Source organism: Mytilus edulis, chromosome 4, assembly GCF_963676685.1.
Source record: "Mytilus edulis chromosome 4, xbMytEdul2.2, whole genome shotgun sequence".
Taxonomy (NCBI): domain Eukaryota; kingdom Metazoa; phylum Mollusca; class Bivalvia; order Mytilida; family Mytilidae; genus Mytilus; species Mytilus edulis.
In genome coordinates this window covers 60,633,276-60,655,853 of record NC_092347.1, presented here as the reverse complement: position 1 = coordinate 60,655,853, position 22,578 = coordinate 60,633,276, and the positions used below count along the sequence as shown (strand labels likewise).

The window sequence follows — 22,578 nt, the reverse complement described above, 5'->3', positions numbered from 1 at the left end:
CTTTTATGAAAGCGGTTTTGTAAGGAGACAATTACCATCATATTCCAAATGTAAATAATAAACTCAAAACATAAATAAATCCAAGAAACAAATATAATATTATCACAAAAGAGCACAACTGTCTTAAAGCTACAAAAATCACATTCTGATAGAAGCACAAAAAGTTAATTTTAGAACAGCATTATCATTAGTAGTAAAAAAGTCTGCAATCTTTGTTGTACTATCCAATCACAAAGTCACAAGCCAATAAAATGATAACTATCTTACGATCAAACGCAGTAATTTCTGCATAAATCCTTTTTTTTTCCAAATCAGTCAATATATCAAAAAATTCAGAAATATTCACTTATAGTCCACAAAATCAAATATCAAGTTAATACTTCTGAAAAAAAAATGCTAAACCTTATAGTCAGAGAATGATTTTTACAAAAATGTATATTTCCATCTAGTCAGTTTCATTTCCTTGTCAGAAATGCCAATGACAACAACATTTTATTCTGAAATAGAGATCTGGCATCACAAACATATGTTGCATCCTACTTTCACTTTGCTGCCAAGAAAAGCTTGTAACCCTCATACTTAAATCAAAAGTCTTTACTGCACTCTACAAGTTCTCATTTACCCAAATTTTCTCGATACTTTGCCAGAAATATTTACAATTTTACAATAATTATGTGTGGGTTTTTGTTTAGGTTAAGATGGTTTGACTTTGGGGTAGATTGGTTCAATTAATCTGCTCTGCTGAGTGTTGAGACAATCTGCTGAGTACAGCATATTTTGTATATATTGATAGAGTTGGTTACAATTTCTAGCATACATTTTGATATATTTATTATCATTTTTTTCCAAATTAGAAAACAGAAAATGTGGTTTGTCCAGTACAAAACTCATCATAAATAGCAACTTAATTTTCATTTCAAAATTTGTAGGAAATTTTTAAAATACTTTAAAGTATAAATTAAGAGATAAAATTATGAAGTGTGGACGTTTTAATATTTGAGGGATCTTCTTGAAAAGTATCATATGTTACTAATGTTGCTTTAGTCATCTACAATACAAAAACATGCAGACAGACAAATACAAAAGAAACCAAGCAGTAAATCACAAGACATCCCATGTATCCAGTGGCGGATGCAGGAATTTTCGAAAGGGGGGGTGCTAGCCCAGGGCAAAGGGGGGGTGCAGGGGGGTGCAAACATATGTCCCGATTCAAATGCATTGATCGGCCAAAATAAAGGGGGGGTGCGGACCCCCGGAACCCCCCCTCTGGATCCGCCACTGGTATCAATATCATGTGACCTGGAAGCCAGCCAATGTGGTACCATTCATTACAAATTAATTTGCAAAAATCTACCAGACAGACTTTGTCATAAGAATGGTTTCATAAAAATTGCTTCAAAAGACAATTTTAAATAAATTTTATGTAGTTCAAATACTCAGAAACTAGATTAGGTAATTACAATACAAGAATATTCCATTCTGACAATCCATTTCAAAATCAATGTCCAGAAGATTTCCAAGTTCTATACAAAAACATGGAACCAAAGAGAGTGTCAAATTAAGCTCACAAAGTGGTATAAGACAGGATGAAACTAAGACCCTATAGTATATTTGATAAATTGTTCTCTAAGCTTACATTTAAATACTGTAATATGTTTTAAGGATTTTTCAGTACAGAATAGTTGAGATGTTAAGATAGTGATTTTGAAAAATTTGATATTCTAATATCTGGTTATCAGCAGTGTTTTTTTTCTTATTTTAAAACATCAAAGCTGAACATGTGCACTATAAATATACATAAAAATTATCAGTACTTTTTGCAAGATCTCTCTTTTAGCAAGTCAAAGGGGTTACTAAATCTCAAAATCATGATCATAGAAAGACGGTTTTTGCATATTTCTTCTTCCGATTTTAAGACTTCTGCCAAGACTTTGAAGAGAGTAAAAAGTGCACTATAATTTCTTCATTCATAAATTACATTATTTTCAGATTAGCGGTGGTGTTAGTATCAGGTAATAAGATAAAGTATTGAAGTGCAGAAAAGTAAAGACAAATATGATTTACGCCACTTTAAATTACTCTCTTGTCTTTCTGTATCACACTTTTGAATGGTGTCTGTCTGTGCAGGTTTAAGACAAAAAAAGTACATCTGCTTCAAAAACATGGTTTGTGAGATTAAAACCATTGTATATGAACTTGAAATATTCAATTTATAAATTTCATGACAATTCAGTCTCAGTGGAGAACAAATTGTTCAAGATGGAAGAATCAGTTTATTATATTTTGTACTCATTATTTCAGTTGAGTACCAACCTTCAAGATAGAAGAATCAGTCTATTATACAAAGTACTCAGTTATTTCAGAACAAACCATTCAAGATGGAAGAATCAGTTTGTTTTATTTTGAACTCAGTGATTTCAGTTGAGTACAAACTCCAAGATAGAACAAGTATGGACACAACATTCAAGCTGGATTCAGCTCTAAATTTGGATTGTGATTAAATAGTTGACACAGCATAGGTTTCTGTCACAGAATGAATGTGTTCTAATGAACTTAAAATTTTTGTTTTCTCTTAGAGCAATTCACTATGCTGTTGAATATTAATCCTCTCAAAAAAATGTTTGAAGAAATTTTCTTTTTATTTATGAAATTTCAAATGAGAAAAATTGAACCCAATTTTTTTAATCACATCCCCCTTTCCCTTATTCCAAAACTAATCTCAATTAAAATTTCTAATGGAGTTTGCAACAATAACTACTCATTTAAATACATCATAAAATATTAAGATGTAAAAAAACTGCTTGTTATCACTGAATGGTAAAGATTATTTTAATTAATCAGTTGGTAGTAAAAAGTGAATATACATTGTATATTGTGTATAACAAAGATTAAAGTTGATTCTGGACAAAGAAAGATAACTCCAATTAAAAAAAAATCTTGCTATTGCACAATATTTTGCAATTAGATATTTCTTGCTTACTATTCTGGACAAAGAAAGATAACTCTAATTAAAAAAAAATTTGCTATTTCACAATATTGTGCAATTAGATATTTCTTGCCATTGCGCAATACTGTGCAATTGAAAAGACTTGCTATTGCACAATACTTAATATAATAATTTTAGATCCTGATTTGGACCCACTTGAAAACTGGGCCCATAATAAAAAATCTAAGTACATTTTTGGATTCAGCATATCAAAGAACCCCAAGATTTCAATTTTTGTTAAAATCAGACTAAGTTTAATTTTGGACCCTTTGGACTTTAGTGTAGACCAATTTGAAAACAGGACCAAAAATGAAGAATCTACATACAGTTAGATTTGGTATATCAAAGAACCCCATTTATTCAATTTTTGATGAAATCAAACAAAGTTTAATTTTGGACCCCGATTTGGACAAACTTGAAAACTGGGCCAATAATCAAGAATCTAAGTACATTTTTAGATTCAGCATATCAAAGAACCTAACTGATTCATTTTTTGTCAAAATCAAACTAAGTTTAATTTTGGACCCTTTGGACCTTAATGTAGACCAATTTGAAAACGGGACCAAAAGTTAAGAATCTACATACACAGTCATGACAGTTAGATTCGGCATATCAAAGAACCCCAATTATTCAATTTTGATGAAATCAAACAAAGTTTAATTTTGGACCCTTTGGGCCCCTTATTCTGTTGGGACCAAAACTCCCAAAATCAATACCAACCTTCCTTTTATGGTCATAAACCTTGTGTTTAAATTTCATAGATTTCTATTTACTTATACTAACGTTATGGTGCGAAAACCAAGAAAAATGCTTATTTGGGTCCCTTTTTGGCCCCTAATTCCTAATCTGTTGGGACCTAAACTCTCAAAATCAATACCAACCTTCCTTTTGTAGTCATTAACATTGTGTTTAAATTTCATTGATTTCTATTTACTTAAACTAAAGTTATTGTGCGAAAACCAAGAATAATGCTTATTTGGGCCCTTTTTTGGCCCCTAATTCCTAAACTGTTGAAACCAAAACTCCCAAAATCAATCCCAACCGTTCTTTTGTGGTCATAAACCTTGTGTCAAAATTTCATAGATTTCTATTAACTTAAACTAAAGTTATAGTGCGAAAACCAAGAAAATGCTTATTTGGGCCCTTTTTGGCCCCTAATTCCTAAAATGTTGGGACCAAAACTCCCAAAATCAATACCAACCTTCCTTATGTGGTCATAAACCTTGTGTTAAAATTTCATAGATTTCCATTCACTTTTACTAAAGTTAGAGTGCGAAAACTAAAAGTATTCGGACGACGACGAGAACGACGACGACGCAGACGACGACGCCAACGTGATAGCAATATACGACGAAAATTTTTTCAAATTTTGCGGTGGTATAAAAAATCAGTTTGTTATATTTTGTACTCAGTTATTTCAGTTGAGTACAAACCTTCAAGATTGAAGAATCAGTTTGTTTTATTTTGAACTCAGTGATTTCAGTTGAGTACAAACTCCAAGATAGAAAAATCAGTTTGTTATATTTTTTACTCAGTTATTTCAGTTGAGTACAAACCTTCAGGATGGAAAAATCAGTTTGTTATATTTTGTACTCAGTTATTTCAGTTGAATACAAACCTTCAGGATGGAAAAATCAGTTTGTTATATTTTGTACTCAGTTATTTCAGTTCAGTACAAACCTTCAAGATGTAAAAATCAGTTTGCTATATTTTGTACTCAGTGATTTCAATTGAGTACCAACCTTCAAGATAGAAGAATCAGTCTATTATAAAGAGTACTCAGTTATTTCAGAACAAACCATTCAAGATGGTAGTATCAGTTTGTTATATTTTGTACTCAGTTATTTAAGTTGAGTACAAACCATTCAAGATGAAAGAATAAATTTGTTATATTTTGTACTCTCAGTTGAGTACAAACCATTCCAGATGTAGTGGAGATTTTATATTTTATAAAATGTACCTTTCTGATCCTATGTTTTTTACGTTTTTTAAAAATCTGAAAAGTAAGATTTGGATTGGGTATAAATCAAATACAATACATGACCATCTTTAGAGACATTTACTGTCTTTTTAGTCCTATAAAGATGAGATGCATAATTGACTATACATACTTGATTTGGTACTCAGATTCATTGTACCAGTATTTAGTTCCTTAGTTGTTTTAACCAGACCATACCTGTTACATTATAGATTTTTACTGTACTTGAACTAGTTTGGAGGACACAATAACCTGTCTATTTTCAAGTACGGCAAGTTTAGACCATTAAAACTAAATAAGATCTTCCCATGCAGCACTTAGCCCCTTCACTCATTTCTAGTACTAATGTTTTTGGATTCATCTTTGGCATGTCTGTATTGTCTAAACAAAGAAGCCTAACACTATCTATGTATCCCCTTTGATCATTCAAGTTCTACATACTTTGTACAGACTAAGTATAATGTACCTAAAACATGCTCAGCACTTCAGGTACAGCCTCAATAGACTTCTAATTGAGCATTAAAATATGTACTAACATTAATGACGAAATTCTACTAATCATACGGCTGTGACATGCAGTCAGGACATTTGTATTTGTCTCCTCTTGTTTCTGTACCTAATAAACATGTGTTACTCCATAAAAGAAGGTACATCCATATTAAAACCTGCCCATAACACCCCCACAGCATGTTTAGAAACATATCTGTGGTAAAAAAAACATGTTGGTGCTTAGAACACTTTGTAAATTTTATGTAAGCAGCTGTTCTACCTCTCAGTGTGGGAGAAGACACCTGAAGAAGACTTCTGTTTGTAAATAAACAATCACTTATTAACACATTACTTACACTTAATAACCTGACAAGAAGATAATTATCATGGAGCTTACTAAAGATAAGTACTACTTTTTAACAGGATCTGGTTCAGAGAATAATATTTACTTTTTATCAGATGAAACAGCAAGATGACAGGTATAAAGTTACAGTGCAAAAACTGATTTAAATAGAAATTATTTTTGTGATCCATGACAACACTAATCAAGTTATGGAAATCAACCAAGATTTAGTGCCAATATAAAAATGAGAAGATGTGGTATTATTGAGACAACTTTCTTCCGGAGACCAAATTACATAGAAGTGACCAACAAAAGGTCACCGAACAATTTACAACCAGTCTTTTTGGAGGAAACAGTGGGAAAAAAACAGTTATATAAATGAAAAAAATAAAAACAAATCTTGCTTATTCGACCAAGTGCTTGTCCTGACTAAAAATTACAAGGTCTTTTATATCTAGATCTTACTTATTGGAATGAGGGTAAATTAGATCTTTACTTGCGTATACATACTCTTATAAAAGCTTTAAACTTTGTGCTACAAACTGGTGTTTAGATAGGAGGGAAAACAAGGTTCATTTCTTACATGGACTGAAGCTTTACTGAACTTTTAAATGACAGAGGTCCTAGTGATATTTTTTTTTAGGACAACAGCTTGGTTATTATGCATTGATTCATGATCTTGTAGCACTTAACAAAACCCAAACAAAATGTATAGGGATTTTATTCTTGTTCTTCATCTGGAGTCATATGGAGGCATTCAAGACTAAGAAAACATTTAAGACAGATCATAGCATTGTTTTGAACAAAAATGTGTTAAGGCATCCTCAGTTTATTTTGCTATTTTTTGCATACACTGGTTTTAAGGTTCATCTGCAATAACAAAAACAAACTGAATTCATTCACACCTGAAATTCCAGAGAAACGTAAATGTCAGCACAAAAATACTTATTTCTATTATAAATACTGATACCAATTAGTAGAAAAGGACTACAGTGACTCTCATGCCTGGTTTCTAATGGAATACTAATGGTTCAATACAATGTTAACAAAGGACTACAGTGACTCTCATGGCTGGTTTCTAATGGAATACTAATGGTTCAATACAATGTTAACAAAGGACTACAGTGACTCTCATGCCTGGTTTCTAATGGAATACTAATGGTTCAATACAATGTTAACAAAGGACTACAGTGACTCTCATGGCTGGTTTCTAATGGAATACCAATGGTTCAATACAATGTTAACAAAGGACTACAGTGACTCTCATGGCTGGTTTCTAATGGAATACTAATGGTTCAATACAATGTTAACAAAGGACTACAGTGACTCTCATGCCTGGTTTCTAATGGAATACTAATGGTTCAATACAATGTTAACAAAGGACTACAGTGACTCTCATGGCTGGTTTCTAATGGAATACCAATGGTTCAATACAATGTTAACAAAGGACTACAGTGACTCTCATGGCTGGTTTCTAATGGAATACCAATGGTTCAATACAATGTTAACAAAGGACTACAGTGACTCTCATGGCTGGTTTGTAATGGAATGCCAATGGTTCAATACAATGTAAACAAAGGACTACAGTGACTCTCATGGCTGGTTTGTAATGGAATACCAATGGTTCAATACAATGTTAACAAAGGACTACAGTGACTCTCATGGCTGGTTTGTAATGGAATACCAATGGTTCAATACAATGTTAACAAAGGACTACAGTGACTCTCATGGCTGGTTTGTAATGGAATGCCAATGGTTCAATACAATGTAAACAAAGGACTACAGTGACTCTCATGGCTGGTTTGTAATGGAATGCCAATGGTTCAATACAATGTAAACAAAGGACTACATTGACTCTCATGGCTGGTTTGTAATGGAATACCAATGGTTCAATACAATGTTAACAAAGGACTACAGTGACTCTCATGCCTGGTTTCTAATGGAATACCAATGGTTCAATACAATGTTAACAAAGGACTACAGTGACTCTCATGGCTGGTTTGTAATGGAATGCCAATGGTTCAATACAATGTAAACAAAAGAAATTGTTCTGGCAAACAAATCGACTCCCACATATTTATACACTACCTAAGACAAAGGTGTGCAGTACCAGACACTTGTTGCCAATTACTTAATATAAGTAATAATACTTATATATAATATATATCACTATTAGTCACATGAAAACAATAGTTTTTTCTATGAATGACTGATAGGAAACATGACAAGAATAGAGGATCATGGGTAACATGACAGTGATGGGGATCATGTTTTGATTCGTCAGCTGATTAAGATCAATGTTCTGCTCATCTGCACCTAAATCATGACTTTCATTGTGCAGCACAATGCAAAGAAATATAATACTTTGTAATTTTGTAATAGGTACAAAAAAAACCTTTCTGAATCAAAGATCTTGGTGTCAATGACTTTAGATGAGATTTAAGGAGGTAGACCTAGGTTAAGGGAAATAACTCTTAAAATCATCAGTACATTTGTGTCAACCATTTTCAAAAATATATTCTAAGCTTCTAGGTTACATAGACTATTTTCAATCTGTTTCAAGTAAATGCTTAAAATACATTGATGAACTTGACTTTTACAAACGCTTAACTGATTTAAAGAGCTATCTCCCTGAACCAAGGTCTACTCCCTTAAAGGAGAGCTCTAAATTCAGAATTTACAACTTTTATCAGTTTGTGCACAATGTAGATTTGAATCATCTTTCTCAATATCAATGGGGAAGAGCCTGTAAGTGACCAATTGCTTCAAAACCAATAGGGATCTTCCAGACATTTTATGTAGATGTAAGAAGATGTGGTATGAGTGCAAATGAGACAACTCTCTCATCCAAGTCACAATTTGTAAAATTAAACCATAAAAGATCACAGTACGTACATTCTTCAACATTGAGTTTGGCTCACACCAAACAGCAAGCTATAAAGGACCACATCTCCATTTCTTTTGACCAGAGAAATTTGAGCTTGTTAAAGAAGTGACCTTTGAATTTGCCCTCATTAAAATGCATAGATAAAATAAGAGGGTAACCAGACGAAAAAGGTCCATTTTAGTGGTAATAGAGTTGACCCCTAAAGCTGTTTAGAGATCATTATAGATCTTCTCCTCATGGTATGTGACCATATAACAAACTCTGGTTGTACAATCTGACATAAAGTAATTGAGTTAACATCTTACAATCAATATGACTAACAGACTAACGGACAGGGGTAAAAAACCTATCAAATATTATACAACTTTGCCAACTTGAACCATGTAGAACACAGAATACAAAAAAAGTTTGGGTCCAACCAAGATATTGCTTAACCATAGAGTAAACATGACCAGACTTCATTCTTTCTTTCTTTCTTTCTTTTAGAATGTTTTGCAAAAATCTACAGGGGGTCAATAAGCAAAGATACCAACAGAATTTTTATGAGGAAATGATGGTTTTTACCATTAAGTGAACCAGTACAACATGTACAACATCCTCTAAGTTCATCACCACCTTCTGCACCAGGAATCAAAGTAAACAATCATTATAAAATACTAACATTTTATATTTTTATAAGTGTCTATCTTGTTTGATTGGAGTATCCATTCAATAATAACAAATTAAAGATTAATGAATTGCTCTGAGAATCCGGTAACAAAATAAACACACAGAATTCTGTCATATAACAGGATTCTTGTTTTTTCTTCTTCTGAATTTTAACTATTAAGATGCATTGTATGTGAAGAGAAAGAACTACAAATTATAAAAAAAAGAAAAAGAACTGTAAAATTACTTGTAAAACGCAAAAATATTTATACAAAAGACAACAAAAGCATGAGAAAGAGAAGTTGATTTTATGCATACCATGCAGATTTTGGTTTCGAAACTTCACATGGTTATAATCTCCCAAAAGATGAGGAAACTGTTGAGGAAGGGGTATACTTGTTAAATCTCAAGATGTGTGTCTAATTCCCAAAAGGTTAAAAAAAGTCGGATGTTTTGGCATAAAAAAAAATATTCATGAACATCATAAATCTCTCAAATAACATCCTAATAGATAATCACAAAACATGTACATTAATCTGTCAGATACCAGTATTTATATCTTACTCTTACATATTTGCTTTAGGCCTTCTAACTAACTTCTTGTTTAAAAAAAGGTTAACTGTTAACACAGAAATATGACTGCCTGTTTGTAATTTTGATACTACAATGCTTGTTGAAACAAAAATAGACGTATCAGTTACTTTAACATGAAAATTATGCAAAATGTTCAAAATCAATGACCCATGAGGATGGAAGACTGAGGATGGATAGCAAAATAATCTCAAAAGAAATGATTTATGCCAATAATAATACAGCTGCATACCAAATATCATTGAGGTACTATTAGAAGTTTCCATAAACCGACCTAATCAAGCACTTTAACATGCAAACTATACAAGTTTCAAAGTCTATAGACTGTGAATGTGAGGTGGGGGCCATATAATCTCCATTGAAATGAGATGTGTCAATGTTTAAACAGCTTCATGTTATTGATCTGATATTAAAACTGAAAGTATGTATTCAGGCATCTCACAGCCGTAGCAAGGGGATGCTTTCAGGCATCAAACGGCGGTACCGAGGGGATGCCTTAAGCCATCATACGCCTTGAATGGGTTAAACAGCTAGGCCTAAATTTAACCTTCAAAACTTCATTGAAGTGAGACAAAAATGCAAAACTAACTTAAGTCTGAGACCTTGTTAATTGCCGCTTATTTTAGTCTACTAGAAGCTGCACTACCCCAAAACATATTTTACAGCATAAAATAAGTTTTATAAGGGAAATTTACCCCAAGGGTGACTGGGGTATAGAAATATGGTCACTTGGTCTTCTCCTAACCGGCAGTAAAACGATTGCCGAAGTGGGGCGTCCGTTTGGCTGTGCGGGATGTATCAAGTTCGCAGTCACGTCCAGTCAGAAGGGGGACATTAAATCCCATGCCTCGTGTAAAGAGAGTGCCACGCTCTTTGCAAGTTAAGAACCCTCGCAACAACTTTTTGAGGGGTTCGTAGGTGGCCTGTTGCAAGGCAAAATTTCGGTTCCTATCCAAAATACCCTCTTTTTCTGGTGGCAGTTCAAATTTCTATGACCATCATCCCAGATGTATTGTATTTATTGTGAACTTTTTCTCGTCCTGAATATGCATGAAATATTTGCCACTGGACATTAAGCAACCAACAATCAATCAATCAATAAGTGAAATTAATCAATTTTGACATGTTTTTAAAAGACATGATTTACAAATGGCTGTTTCTTCTTCTTTTTTTCTTTACTATAAAGAGACAATACTAACTTATTTAATAGGTATTGATTTATCAATGAAGTTACTATGAAATAAAAAGATTGAAGAATTTCCTATTCTTGTTATTATAAAACTGAATAATGGCTGTTTTCACATGTATTTGCCTTTAGATAATGTAGATTATAAAGAACCAGAAAGTCTTAGAAAGATAATTGCAAAATCCATATGTAAAGCAAAACAAAAGATGGACCCAAATGATGGTAATAAATCTCATAGCACAGTGGGCTAGGTGAGCTAAAAGGTCACAAAGGCCCATGGTTATAAAACTTCTAAAACTGTTTCATTATACCCAAGTTTGGGCAAACTAGAGCTCTTCCTTTTGCATAAACACTCACCTAATAGTAAAGAGTTTACATGGGTTTTAATTTTAAATGTGTTTTCAGACTGCTGTTTCTCCAATGCTCACCCCCACACCTCCACTTATTATTTATTTAACGAAAAACTTCATTTACACACTTAAATAATTAACCGACTTATAATTTAATCAAAAAGTCAACAAGTATAATTTAACCGATTTCCAATGTTTTTGGCAGCCATTAATTTAACCAAGTTAGAACCACTGACCTCAAATCAGTTGGATATGTACACCTGGCATATTTTATCACTTCCCTTGTTTACTTTAGTGAAAGTTCTATGTCTTTGCACCTGACTTTAGAAATGTTTGCTCAGGTGCAACTCATCATTATGTAATTATTGATTTAATTTGGCTAAAGATGATAAGAAACACTTTTATTTTCGTTCTGATAAAACCTGACAGGTTAGAAGTTGAGTTTCATTAGACATTGATTGTTTTCAGGGTGAGGAAAGAAAGACAACTCTTACTGGCATTGTTCCCAGGAGGTCTTGGCTTGAAAATTTACTTAATAGAAGTACATTTGATCTTTCTTTTTGATGCAATTTAGGATCAGATGAAAGTTGGAAAGTGTTTTGTGATGTTTAAAAGCAGTTTCCTTGCATAATTAACATATATTTTGTAATTATGTCAGTCAACAAAAACTATCAGTAAAGAACAGATACATTAACGGTGCAGTTTGTGATTTTCTTTCCTGTTAACAATGCGTCAAAATGATAAACAATACTAATTAATCTATATCTTGCTAGTCTACTTTACATGATTTATACATAGTATCTAACATATAATTTCATTTCTAATGAGTTTTTATGTAAAGAGCTGATTTTTCAGTAAATGTGCAATTGCTTAAACACTCAACACCTGGTGAAGCAACATTTCCACCTCCCTTTAACAAATAAACAGTTCAAATATTGAGCAGGTTTTTAAGAGGACTGAAAGAACCACAGACAGGAAAACTAGCAATCCTAGTCAAGTGAGATTGCAGTCAAACACCTGCTACTTTCAAACTCACAACTTCATTGTTGACAGGCTAGTTATACAAAGAGTTAATAATTCTTGAAAAATTGATTCTACATTTTTTTAATTTTCGAGACACGATTCTATCTTTGCAATGAAGGGTGTTATGTTTTAAGGATCTGTGCAGTGATAACGAACTGTTCATGTTAGGAAGCCATGGTCTGATATAAAACAGGAATTGAGGAGGCAAGAATTGATAAATTTCCTACAACACTTTGACTTTGCAGAAGACCTATCAAATATACTGACCTTTTTGGTTCTGTAGCTACTTGATATCCGAGAGAAGACACTTGTTTTTCTTTTCTTCTCATCTTTCTTTGCTAATTTCTGTTCTTCATTCAAACTTGAGCTGAAAGTGTGAGAAATAAGTTAAAATAATTTATTTCCAGCCACAGATATCTGGAAAATGAGCTTTATAAAAATTTCATTACAGTTACAAGATAGATGGTACTTTAATATATTCATTTTTTTTTTCAAACCTTTCTAAAGTCTTCTATGTTTAGAAGAATTTTTGTCAGACAGCAAATAATAATGTTTGTTCTCTAAATATGTGGTTACAGAAACAGATATTTTCATTTAGTAACATAAAATTTGAAATTTTCTGATTAATTCAAATATTGTTTGTGATTATTCTAAAGTTGTCACAAAATTCTGTGCATGAATATGATGAATTAAAGCAGTTTAACATTTGTGATCTTCTTCTTCTTTCATATAATTCCCTGTTTTTTTTTCTTCTCTAGAATAAACAGATTCCAACTCAAGAGTTTCAGGAGATAACAGTTAGAATGTAGGTTTGTCATAAAGGTTCAATCTACGTGTTTTAGAATTTGGTCTTTCTAAGGAAGACAATATTGGATGATCCCTATGACTCACAGGTTCCCTGAAGGGTTTTTTATCTTTATTTTTTCTAAGTTTTTTTTAATTTTGGATTTCTCTCTAGGACTAACAGATTGGAAAACAGCATGAAAATTATATATGTCATTTTGAAGTATACATGCTACAAAATAAATTATCTGTCTGTTTATGTAAAAATGTAATCACTGTAAAAAAATAAAATTAAACATTTTCTATATAGAAGTTTAATATAAAACAAAAGCATCTAAGCGGTTGTAGTGATTATGTTAGATGTAAGTGAAGCAAGCTAAAAGCGAGGTGGATAAAATGATCTGTAAGAAGAAGCAAAATAAACAAAAGTATTTGTAAATGATAAAAATGTACACAGTGCTACATGAATTCCTCTCTTACTTCACGTAACTTGCACATTATACATTTTCTTCATACTACTTCACCCTGACCACTTTCCATAGGTTTAAGCAATGTCAACATATTTAGATTCATTTTAAAAGTAGCCAGATTGGCTATAGTTCTTAAACATTCTTTCATGTTACAGTCAAGTAACTAAAACTCACTGTATTTTGAATAGTTGGAGACAACTTGTTTAACTTTATCAACAAAAAGTAATTATTCATTAAAAATAAAAATAAAAATATATGACAAAAAAAATACTGTTTGAAAATGTCTTATGGAAACAAGAAAAAAGCTGGCACTGCATACTGTACATTCATGGAATTTTTTTTTTGGATTCAAGGGTGAAACTTTTATTCTAGGAGGGACATGTAAACAAGCAATATTTATACCAAACAATTCAATTGGACACACAGAATGAAGGATATGCTCCTGTTGTTTTTATTTTTGCAAACATAAATTCTATACCAACTGAGCAGAACATGGCAAAAGAGACAGAGCTTTGAAGACAGCAAAGGTTACTGCAAACAGAATAGCACTCATTCATGATTTATGAAGCTGTACACTTACAGGGCAAACAGACACAAGATTTTTTTTTTTTTTAAGAATTCTCATAATGGTATATACGGAGACATTAGCTTTATTTTCAGAAGCTGAAACAAAACATACTAAAGAATAAGCTAACAGATACAGTCAAGAAACTGCTACATATATATCTCTTATACTTCCACGTTGATCAGAGCTACAGTACAAGTTTTCACACCTGAATAGCATTTCACACCTAAAGCACCATTTCAAGACTAAGGGATGCTTAAAAATCAAAAATCAAATTTTGCTACTTTCATATGAAATGATAAATCTAGTTTGGAATTTAAAAAGGTTTGAAAATGTATCTAAACTGAAAGAAAGCATAAGATTTTTAAAACTTGAATAAAAAATTCAAAATTTCCTTTGCCTTCGAAAATGGTGACTTGCGCTGCCAATACACAACACACGACTTACTCATTAAGAAAATCTAACAATGAAAGTTTAGATTTCTTATTTCTATCTTCTGCCAGCATTCTGTTTGTATTTTCATCGTCATCTTCCTCGATTTCCCGCTGACGACGGAACTGAGCACTATAATGTAGTATAAAGTGTGCATACATATGTTATAACAGCATATCTATATTATTTTCACTAACAGAAGCAATCATACAATACAATTCCAGGCCGTCAGTTGAAAGTCTGCTTGTTGATAAAATTATTCGGTAATTCTTATACTGTAGATTTAATCCCTTTTCGTGGATATGTATATGTTGTATTGAAGAACATTGCATTTCAGAGGGTATTGATTTTAGTAAGCAACCATTTATCGTTAAAAAAAGTTAGTTTTTTTTTGTCAGAGTCAGATTTTTTATACACACACCAAGAACACTTTTTAAAAGTTTTTCAATGCTATCAATCAAATTTTTTTTTCTTTAAAATTCAACACTTTAAAGTATTGGTAAATCTGTTTTCATCAAATTGGAAACCGAATATAATTTAAGGACAAAACAAACATTTATTCTTCAGTTTCCTTTCTGAAAAGAGCTACAAGGTATCAAGCAAACTTCCAAACCTAGCCTCATGCATCATTATTATAAAAAACAAATATTGTCAAGCTATTGTTAAATTTATCTTTACTTGAATACATTTGTAAAACCTGGTACATATACAACCAAACCTGTCTAAACTAAGCCCAGCATAAACTACCAAATATTTCTTACCCTTAGAAGGGAGATTTTTTTTTTTGTCGCATAATGCTATTTCTATATTTAAATTGTTTTTTGTACAATATTAAATCATTTAAACTTTATGACATCAAAAGTACCTTTAAATTCTGCACATTCAGAAAACAAAACAAAAGGCCAAAATTAAATTAAAATTTAGTATCCCGCCCCTATCCACCAAAATCCCTTCTTCATCTTTAATTTTTTATTATTTTTAAGAGGATCATTCATATACATTGGATGTTTACAAAACTTTTCAATTTCTAGCTCTCAATGATAACCAAAACCTACTTTTCTACCAAATTTTAAATGCATGTATCAGGATACTGATAGGCAACGGTAGATAAAAAGTAATGACATTACTTCTCCCTTTTTAAATATATATTTTTAAATGACACCCTTCCTTTCACTTGAAATGGCATATTTGCTGCCATGCTTTCTAACTAAAGAACTCACACTATTAAATAAGTTATTCCAGTCATAAGTCAAAACATATTGGAGGATTCTCAATCTCATATTAGGATTTTACTCCTGCTTTTTTGTTAATACTTTAAGGTGGTACCTAAAACTACAGGGAGATAACTCCGTAAAATCAGCTAAACGTTTTAATAACATTGTGTTGTTAAAGAGAATATTTAGCTTCTCAATGATCAAAATTAGTGTTTGTCAAACTGCTATATAACCAGTGTAATTTTTCTGATAAAATGGTTGGTTCAAATTTTTTGAATTTTTTTATATTTTAGTCAAAGGGTCAAAGTAAATGATTTGTCAAAATTTTATGAAAATTAAACAAGCCAAATTAATCTTAGCTAAAGTGTAAGGTACCACCTTAAAGGACTAAAAAATTGTCAAAACTTGACCATAAAATTTGATTTTCAAATCTAATATAAACTCTATATATTTTGGGAAAAAAGTTAACATTTTCAAATTTTACCAAAGAAAAAACTAGCAAACAAGACAATACCTTATTCATTACAACTTCTTTAAATGTTTCTACGCTTCAATATTTCACATATATGTAACAAATACAAACATTTTACAAAATACATGCAAACTTCTCAATACTTTTACAATATAACAATACTAACATATTAACATTAGAAAAACACAATATCATAACCACATAACAAACACAGAAAGTGTCATGCAAGGCCATGCAAGTGTGAGGCCCCTCATGGGGGGGGGGGGGGTCCTAGTAATCACATAATCACCATTTTTTTGCCAATATAATCACATAATCATTAAATGTTTGCTTATCTTTAGTAATCAAATAATCATAAACTAAAAATACAGTCCTAGGTAATCAAATAATCATGAAATATTTGGCTTAATAATCAAATAATCATTAAAAAAACGGCCAAGTAATCACATAATCAAAAACCCCATGAGGGCCCTCAAGTGTGCACTAACTTTTGCAACACTGCAAACAAAGTTTCAGTGTAAAAGCATGCTTAACTTTGCTAAATTTTGCAGTAAAAACTTGCTATTAATGACAAAAGTGACCCTCTATAAATAAAGAAGACATATAGGGTTATATAGGTCAAAGATCTTCCATAACTGATGAAGAAGTACAACTTATGGTAAAATTTTAAAGATTAAATATAAAACATGGACGTATATACAAATTAAAGTTGAGAAACAACATACACTGAAACGATATTTCTGAATTAGATTATTTCATTTCAAACTTTGTTAGCTAATACTAAAAACATCCAGAGAATCAATGCACATGCACCATAAATAATATTTCAATATGAGTTAGGTCCAGAAAAAATCAAAAGACCATTATACATCTTCCCCTATATCATACACTTTTATTATTAAAGCTTAAAGATTTGCAATATGTTTTCAAACAGCTTTGTGTTAAAGCAAACCATATATACCACAAATTGTATGCTTAGAACTTTCATAACAACTGCACATGTGAGAAAAAAAGCACCAAGATATAAAGTGCAAAATACAAGAAAAATAATCACTGCCAAAAATAAATTCTCACTCACTCATGTTCCTCTATGAGTTTTTGTATATATAAGTAGGATCTATGGTGTGGTCTGAAATCAATTGCATTTTGAAAATAAATTTCACTTTACAATTTCAAACTGTATATATATTTTTCTTGATAGTTTTTTTTCATATTAAAAATGTGTTTTATAAAAATACTCCCCCAATATAAGAATACACCCACAATATAAGAGAACAGATATGTCTTGTCAACAAATATCCCCTAATTCCATCAATACGGCAAAATACTGTACCACATCAATTTTCCTTGTACACATTTTAGATTTCCCTCAATTTATTTTCTTCTACATGTATTGACCTCTTCTTAATTCACCCAGTAAATAACTTAATCATACCTCAAAACATATATATGCCACATAAGATTGGAATTTTTTGGTAAAAAAAGAAGAAGACATACTGTGTCATGTCTAGAGAAATGTATTAAACATTTGTTTATGCTAAAGAAATATCTATCTGAATATGATTTCTTAAGGTCATATAAAATTTCAGACAATTTTGTAAAATTTGTAAAACAAAATCAGTCCAAATGTCCTCAACTAAAAGATTCTAAGTATTCTATTTATACATTAAACCGATTTAATACCAGAAACCAGGAAGTAAATCATATAAATGTACTTTCACTACAACAGAACACAATCATCCAACACCAACATGCACATAACATTCTATAAATAAAACACCATATCAATTATCGGGTAATCAATATCCAGCTAAAATCAAAATTCCTATTTTAAACAATTATTGGTTATATTATGATCTATATCTATTTCGTCATGACAACAGACATCCCATCCATTTGTTATGTATATATATATAGATATGTTAGACATTTGAAGACATACCGGAAAAACGTTGCTCTTCTGTCAGGAGGAGGAAAATAGTGTATTGTTATATCTGTCAATTTCTATAATTTTATGTTCTGTAGAAGCCTATTTTTGTTGCCTCAGTTAAACTATCAAAATTTTAATTTTAATTAGAAAACCTTAATTGAAAATAGAGAAATGAATATTCCATAACAGTCACCAAAGGTGGCATATACGGTTAATATAGCTTTCTGATACAATATTTATATAATCTATTACCACTAGCCTTTAGACACTTAAAGATGGTTTTCCTTTGATAGGGCAAAGGTATAAATATTCAAAATGTCAAAGGACAATTGACAATGAAGTGTTCACACTCCTCAGCAATCATACTGCACTGAAAAGTTGACTACACTGCCTTATCTAACAAGAAATTTCAAAAGTGAATACAATTTTTTTAGTACAGTTTAAACTGTAGGATGGTCAAAATTACATTCAGGTTAACAAAACTCAATGAAAGCAGCGGGTCATTAGAGGTTAATGCATCTGATTAGAACACAGATCTGTGTCCTCACTTATCTTACAAGAATCTGATAATACTCTGCTCTACTTTCTGTTCCTATAATTGATGTACCAATTTATGAAATTTCTGCTCCAAATATCTTGAGGTATGTATCTTCAAGATAAAATTTTGGCGTTTTAAAAAGCTCTACCCAACAGAAAGTAAAATAGGTCAGTGTCAGGTTCCTGTAAGCAAAGCATGGACACACGATTTGTATTTAAATCAGAATGAGGTTAATGCAAAGTGTAGAAGTTACACTGGTTCAATTATCACTATAATTACAAAGTACTTACTGCTTTGGATCCCGAGTGTGCCCCAATCTTTCACCTATAAAAATAAGAAAAAAACAAATTCAAATCATCAGTATTTAATACCTGTCCAATGCTACTGTTTTTTTTATAATAGTTTGAAGTAAAATTTGACTGAACAAATCTATATAACTTTTGTTTTAAGTTGATGTTTCTTTTTGATTGTTCCATTGCAAATATAGTTTCATCACATTAACTGACATTGTGGAATACAGTGTTGATCCAAAGAAAGTAAAAGATGTTCGATTGTCATGTTTTGGAATTTTTGTCATATTTTTTGTCATCCTTTGGTTTTATCCATTTGAATGCCTTAAAATAATGTGCCTACTAACCCCCATTTTTCTTTTTATAAATATTTTACATGTATAATTATAAGTCATCTATAAAAGTCTTATAAATTCTTCAAATTTTAAATAGTTTTTTAAAACTTAAACAAGTCAATGACAAAGTTATGAAAAATCAAGAGAGAACATTTTCTCGGCCAAAATTTCAATGGCTAATATCTCGAAAACAAGCAGAGACCTATATTTTTTTTTGGCTCATTTGATTCCTTTATTAAACCCCTATCAATTTATTCTAGTGTTATGAAAAGTTTGTTATTTTTTAACTGATTAGCAACCTTTTTTAAGTAAAATTTTTAAAAAGAGAAAAGCTGACCATTCTTAACCAGGCTCTGAGCTTTAGACACTTGTGTTAGTACTATAATCATCTTTGAAATTGTTTCTTCAAGATGTTGTCTACACAGAATTTGATGTTTATAATGTAAGATTTCGTGGTTCCTCTGTTTATTAAATTATTACATGTATTCCAAACATGAATTTGTACTCATTGTAGTTTTTGTGTTCAAACACAACTGAAATGATACAATTTTGACTTACTTGACGAAACAGCATGTGGTATTGAAGGGGTTGACTGTGCTTTAGTCATGTTACTGGAATGTTGAGGAACAGTCAATTTAGAATTCTCTTCTTCAGAGTCACCACTCTGATTTATCTCCTCGGACAAATTCCGTACCTGAGTCTGCAAAAAAACAATTGTAAAATATACATTTTCCAACATAAAAAATTGATTGATTGATTTCTTTGTATGCATATCCAAGATGAAATTGGTGGATAAAGAAATGTCAAAGTTTAAACCATATACTAATGTAAACTCTCACTTTGAATTAAACTGTAGTTATTTGTTATTATGTTTAATACCTCTTGTTTATTTCGTTGCTGTTGGTGTCACACCACCAATTACTCCCTCAAATTTAGAACATATGTGAAAGTAGGCCTACTTGGACAAAAAGTAGTGCATTTGATCTCATTGTTTACTTAAAATAACCAACAAATTGGCAGAAATGAAACTTTTGGTGACAGAGAAATATATCAAGACCATTTTGAGCTATAATCTACTTGTTTATGAGTTTGCATTGATAAATGCACTTCATAGTATATTAATTTAAGATTTCCAGAAAACCAGGGGTTATTTTTAGTGGTACCTCTATTCGGAAGACCTCTGCTTTCTTATATGATTTTAAACATCTGTTGAAAATTGGCATGTAGAAAGCTGATACATGTACAATTCAGGATATGCCTGTTTTCTATGAAGTTAAACTTAAGGTAAAATATTTAGAAAGCTGTGAAAATTGCAAAATTTGGTTGAACAGATAGGGACTTTTAATTGGTGGTATGACACCTGTATCAACAATTTAAATTGAATTCATTCAATATTTCATAATAATGAATCGTTTGTACATTTCAATCAACGTTGTTTTGACAATTTTAATTTGTGTTGATTGATTGCAGTGGTGTTTACAGCCACTTTCAGCACTAATGTCTATATTGTGTCAGTCAGTTTGTATTGGTGGAGGAAGCTTGAGAGAAAACTTGAGAGAACAACAACCTCAGCAGGAAAACTGATAATCTAAAGTCAAGAGTGCATTTGTTTCTAACCCGAAATTTTGTCATCGATGACTATCGTTTAGTAAACGTTAAGCTGCTAGAAACAAATACATTGTTTAATAAACTTTATCGACCCCGCGTAGTCAGACAGAAATAGATTACACTCACGCACTGTAAACAAACAGGTAAAAGTACGGGAAATAAATAACCAGGACTTTGCGAAAACAACACGTGCTCGTAAATATTTAAACGACAGATGTAGAAACAAATTTATCGTTTACACATCTCAACGATAAATGATCAACGACTACGCGACTATTTTGCGCGTACATCGTTTATGTGAACGATGTCAACGTTGACCAAAAAATGTAAGAAACAAATGGATTAAACGACTACGCGCGTAATCGTTTACATCGTTTAGGTTAGAAACAAATGCGCTCTAAGTAATCATTTAGTTTCAGTTGATCCTTCCTTCTGACGGTCACATGATCATTGAACTTTTGCTCTTGTTTATGGAGTCATCACCCTTTTGCTGTTCATGGGATAAAATGGACAAGCAGTTTTTCTTGTTTCTCATTCTTAAATAGATTGACCATTTGGTTTTACACTTGTCAATTTTGGGGCCATTTATATCTTTCTGTTCTGTTTGAGTCAAGGTTCCGTGTTGAAGACTGTACTTTGACCAAAATTTGTTTACTTTTACAAATTGTGACTTGGATTGAGAGTTGTCTCATTGGCACTCATACCACATCTTCTTTTATATATTGTTTTTCAGGAATTAATTTTGAAATGTGATGTAAAAATGATGAGGTCGATTGTAAACTTTGTGATATAAAATAATTTTTTGAATTACTTTTTTCTTGTCTCTTGGAGTAACAAGTTCCTGCTGTAAATGGTAAAGTGTTCCAATGAGGGAATCTCCCGTTAACCCTTGCTCATAACCTCTCTCGTCGGAAGCCTCTTTATCTGAAATATAAATTAACATAATAAAACATAAACTTCTATGGAGTGAATATGGCAGATTCTGCTATTCCAATAAAAACAATAGGAAAGTCAGCTTAACCTAGTTATTTTATACTGATTTGCTATTATCAGTGATCTTTCATGGTACAAATGTCCTGACAACTGGGTTGTAAGAATATTTAACAAAATTTTATAGACAGAAAGTAGTACATTTTACTTGTAGTAAGTGATTCAAATTTGCCTTCAACTTTTGGTGAACATTTCACATATTTTTAATTTTAGATGAGAAATTGTCTATTGGCCTATATATAACAGACATAATAGACAAATTATTGAAAGAAATTGAAAAAATAAATTCTTGGTGGAATTCTAAAAACGACCTTATTGCACCTTACTCTTATTACAATATACAAATTATTCAAAATAAGAATTCATGACTGGCATTTCAAAAATGACCTTATTGCATCTCAACTTTTATAACTATATAATAATTGTAGAAAATAAATAAATCCTTGATGGCATTTCAAAAGTGGCTTCAT

At 31.5% G+C, this 22,578-nt stretch overlaps 1 protein-coding gene across 50 annotated transcripts in view; it reads right to left on the bottom strand.

The window, feature by feature from the left end:
* Nucleotides 1-22,578, bottom strand: part of LOC139521940 (rho guanine nucleotide exchange factor 18-like) — a 159,869-nt gene that overhangs the window by 64,219 nt on the left and 73,072 nt on the right. For 18 of the 50 annotated variants that reach the window (XM_071315702.1, XM_071315709.1, XM_071315717.1 and 15 more), the window contains 6 exons: nt 21,930-22,042; nt 20,069-20,210; nt 19,176-19,209; nt 17,496-17,546; nt 14,747-14,863; nt 12,749-12,848 (listed from right to left, as the gene is read on the bottom strand). In XM_071315702.1, coding sequence (XP_071171803.1) covers nt 12,749-12,848; nt 14,747-14,863; nt 17,496-17,546; nt 19,176-19,209; nt 20,069-20,210; nt 21,930-22,042 — 557 coding nt within the window. Of the gene's footprint in view, nt 1-12,748; nt 12,849-14,746; nt 14,864-17,495; nt 17,547-18,359; nt 18,378-19,175; nt 19,210-20,068; nt 20,211-21,929; nt 22,043-22,578 lie in introns of all 50 variants that reach the window. The other 32 variants (XM_071315722.1, XM_071315730.1, XM_071315733.1 and 29 more) reach the window with 4 other exon arrangements.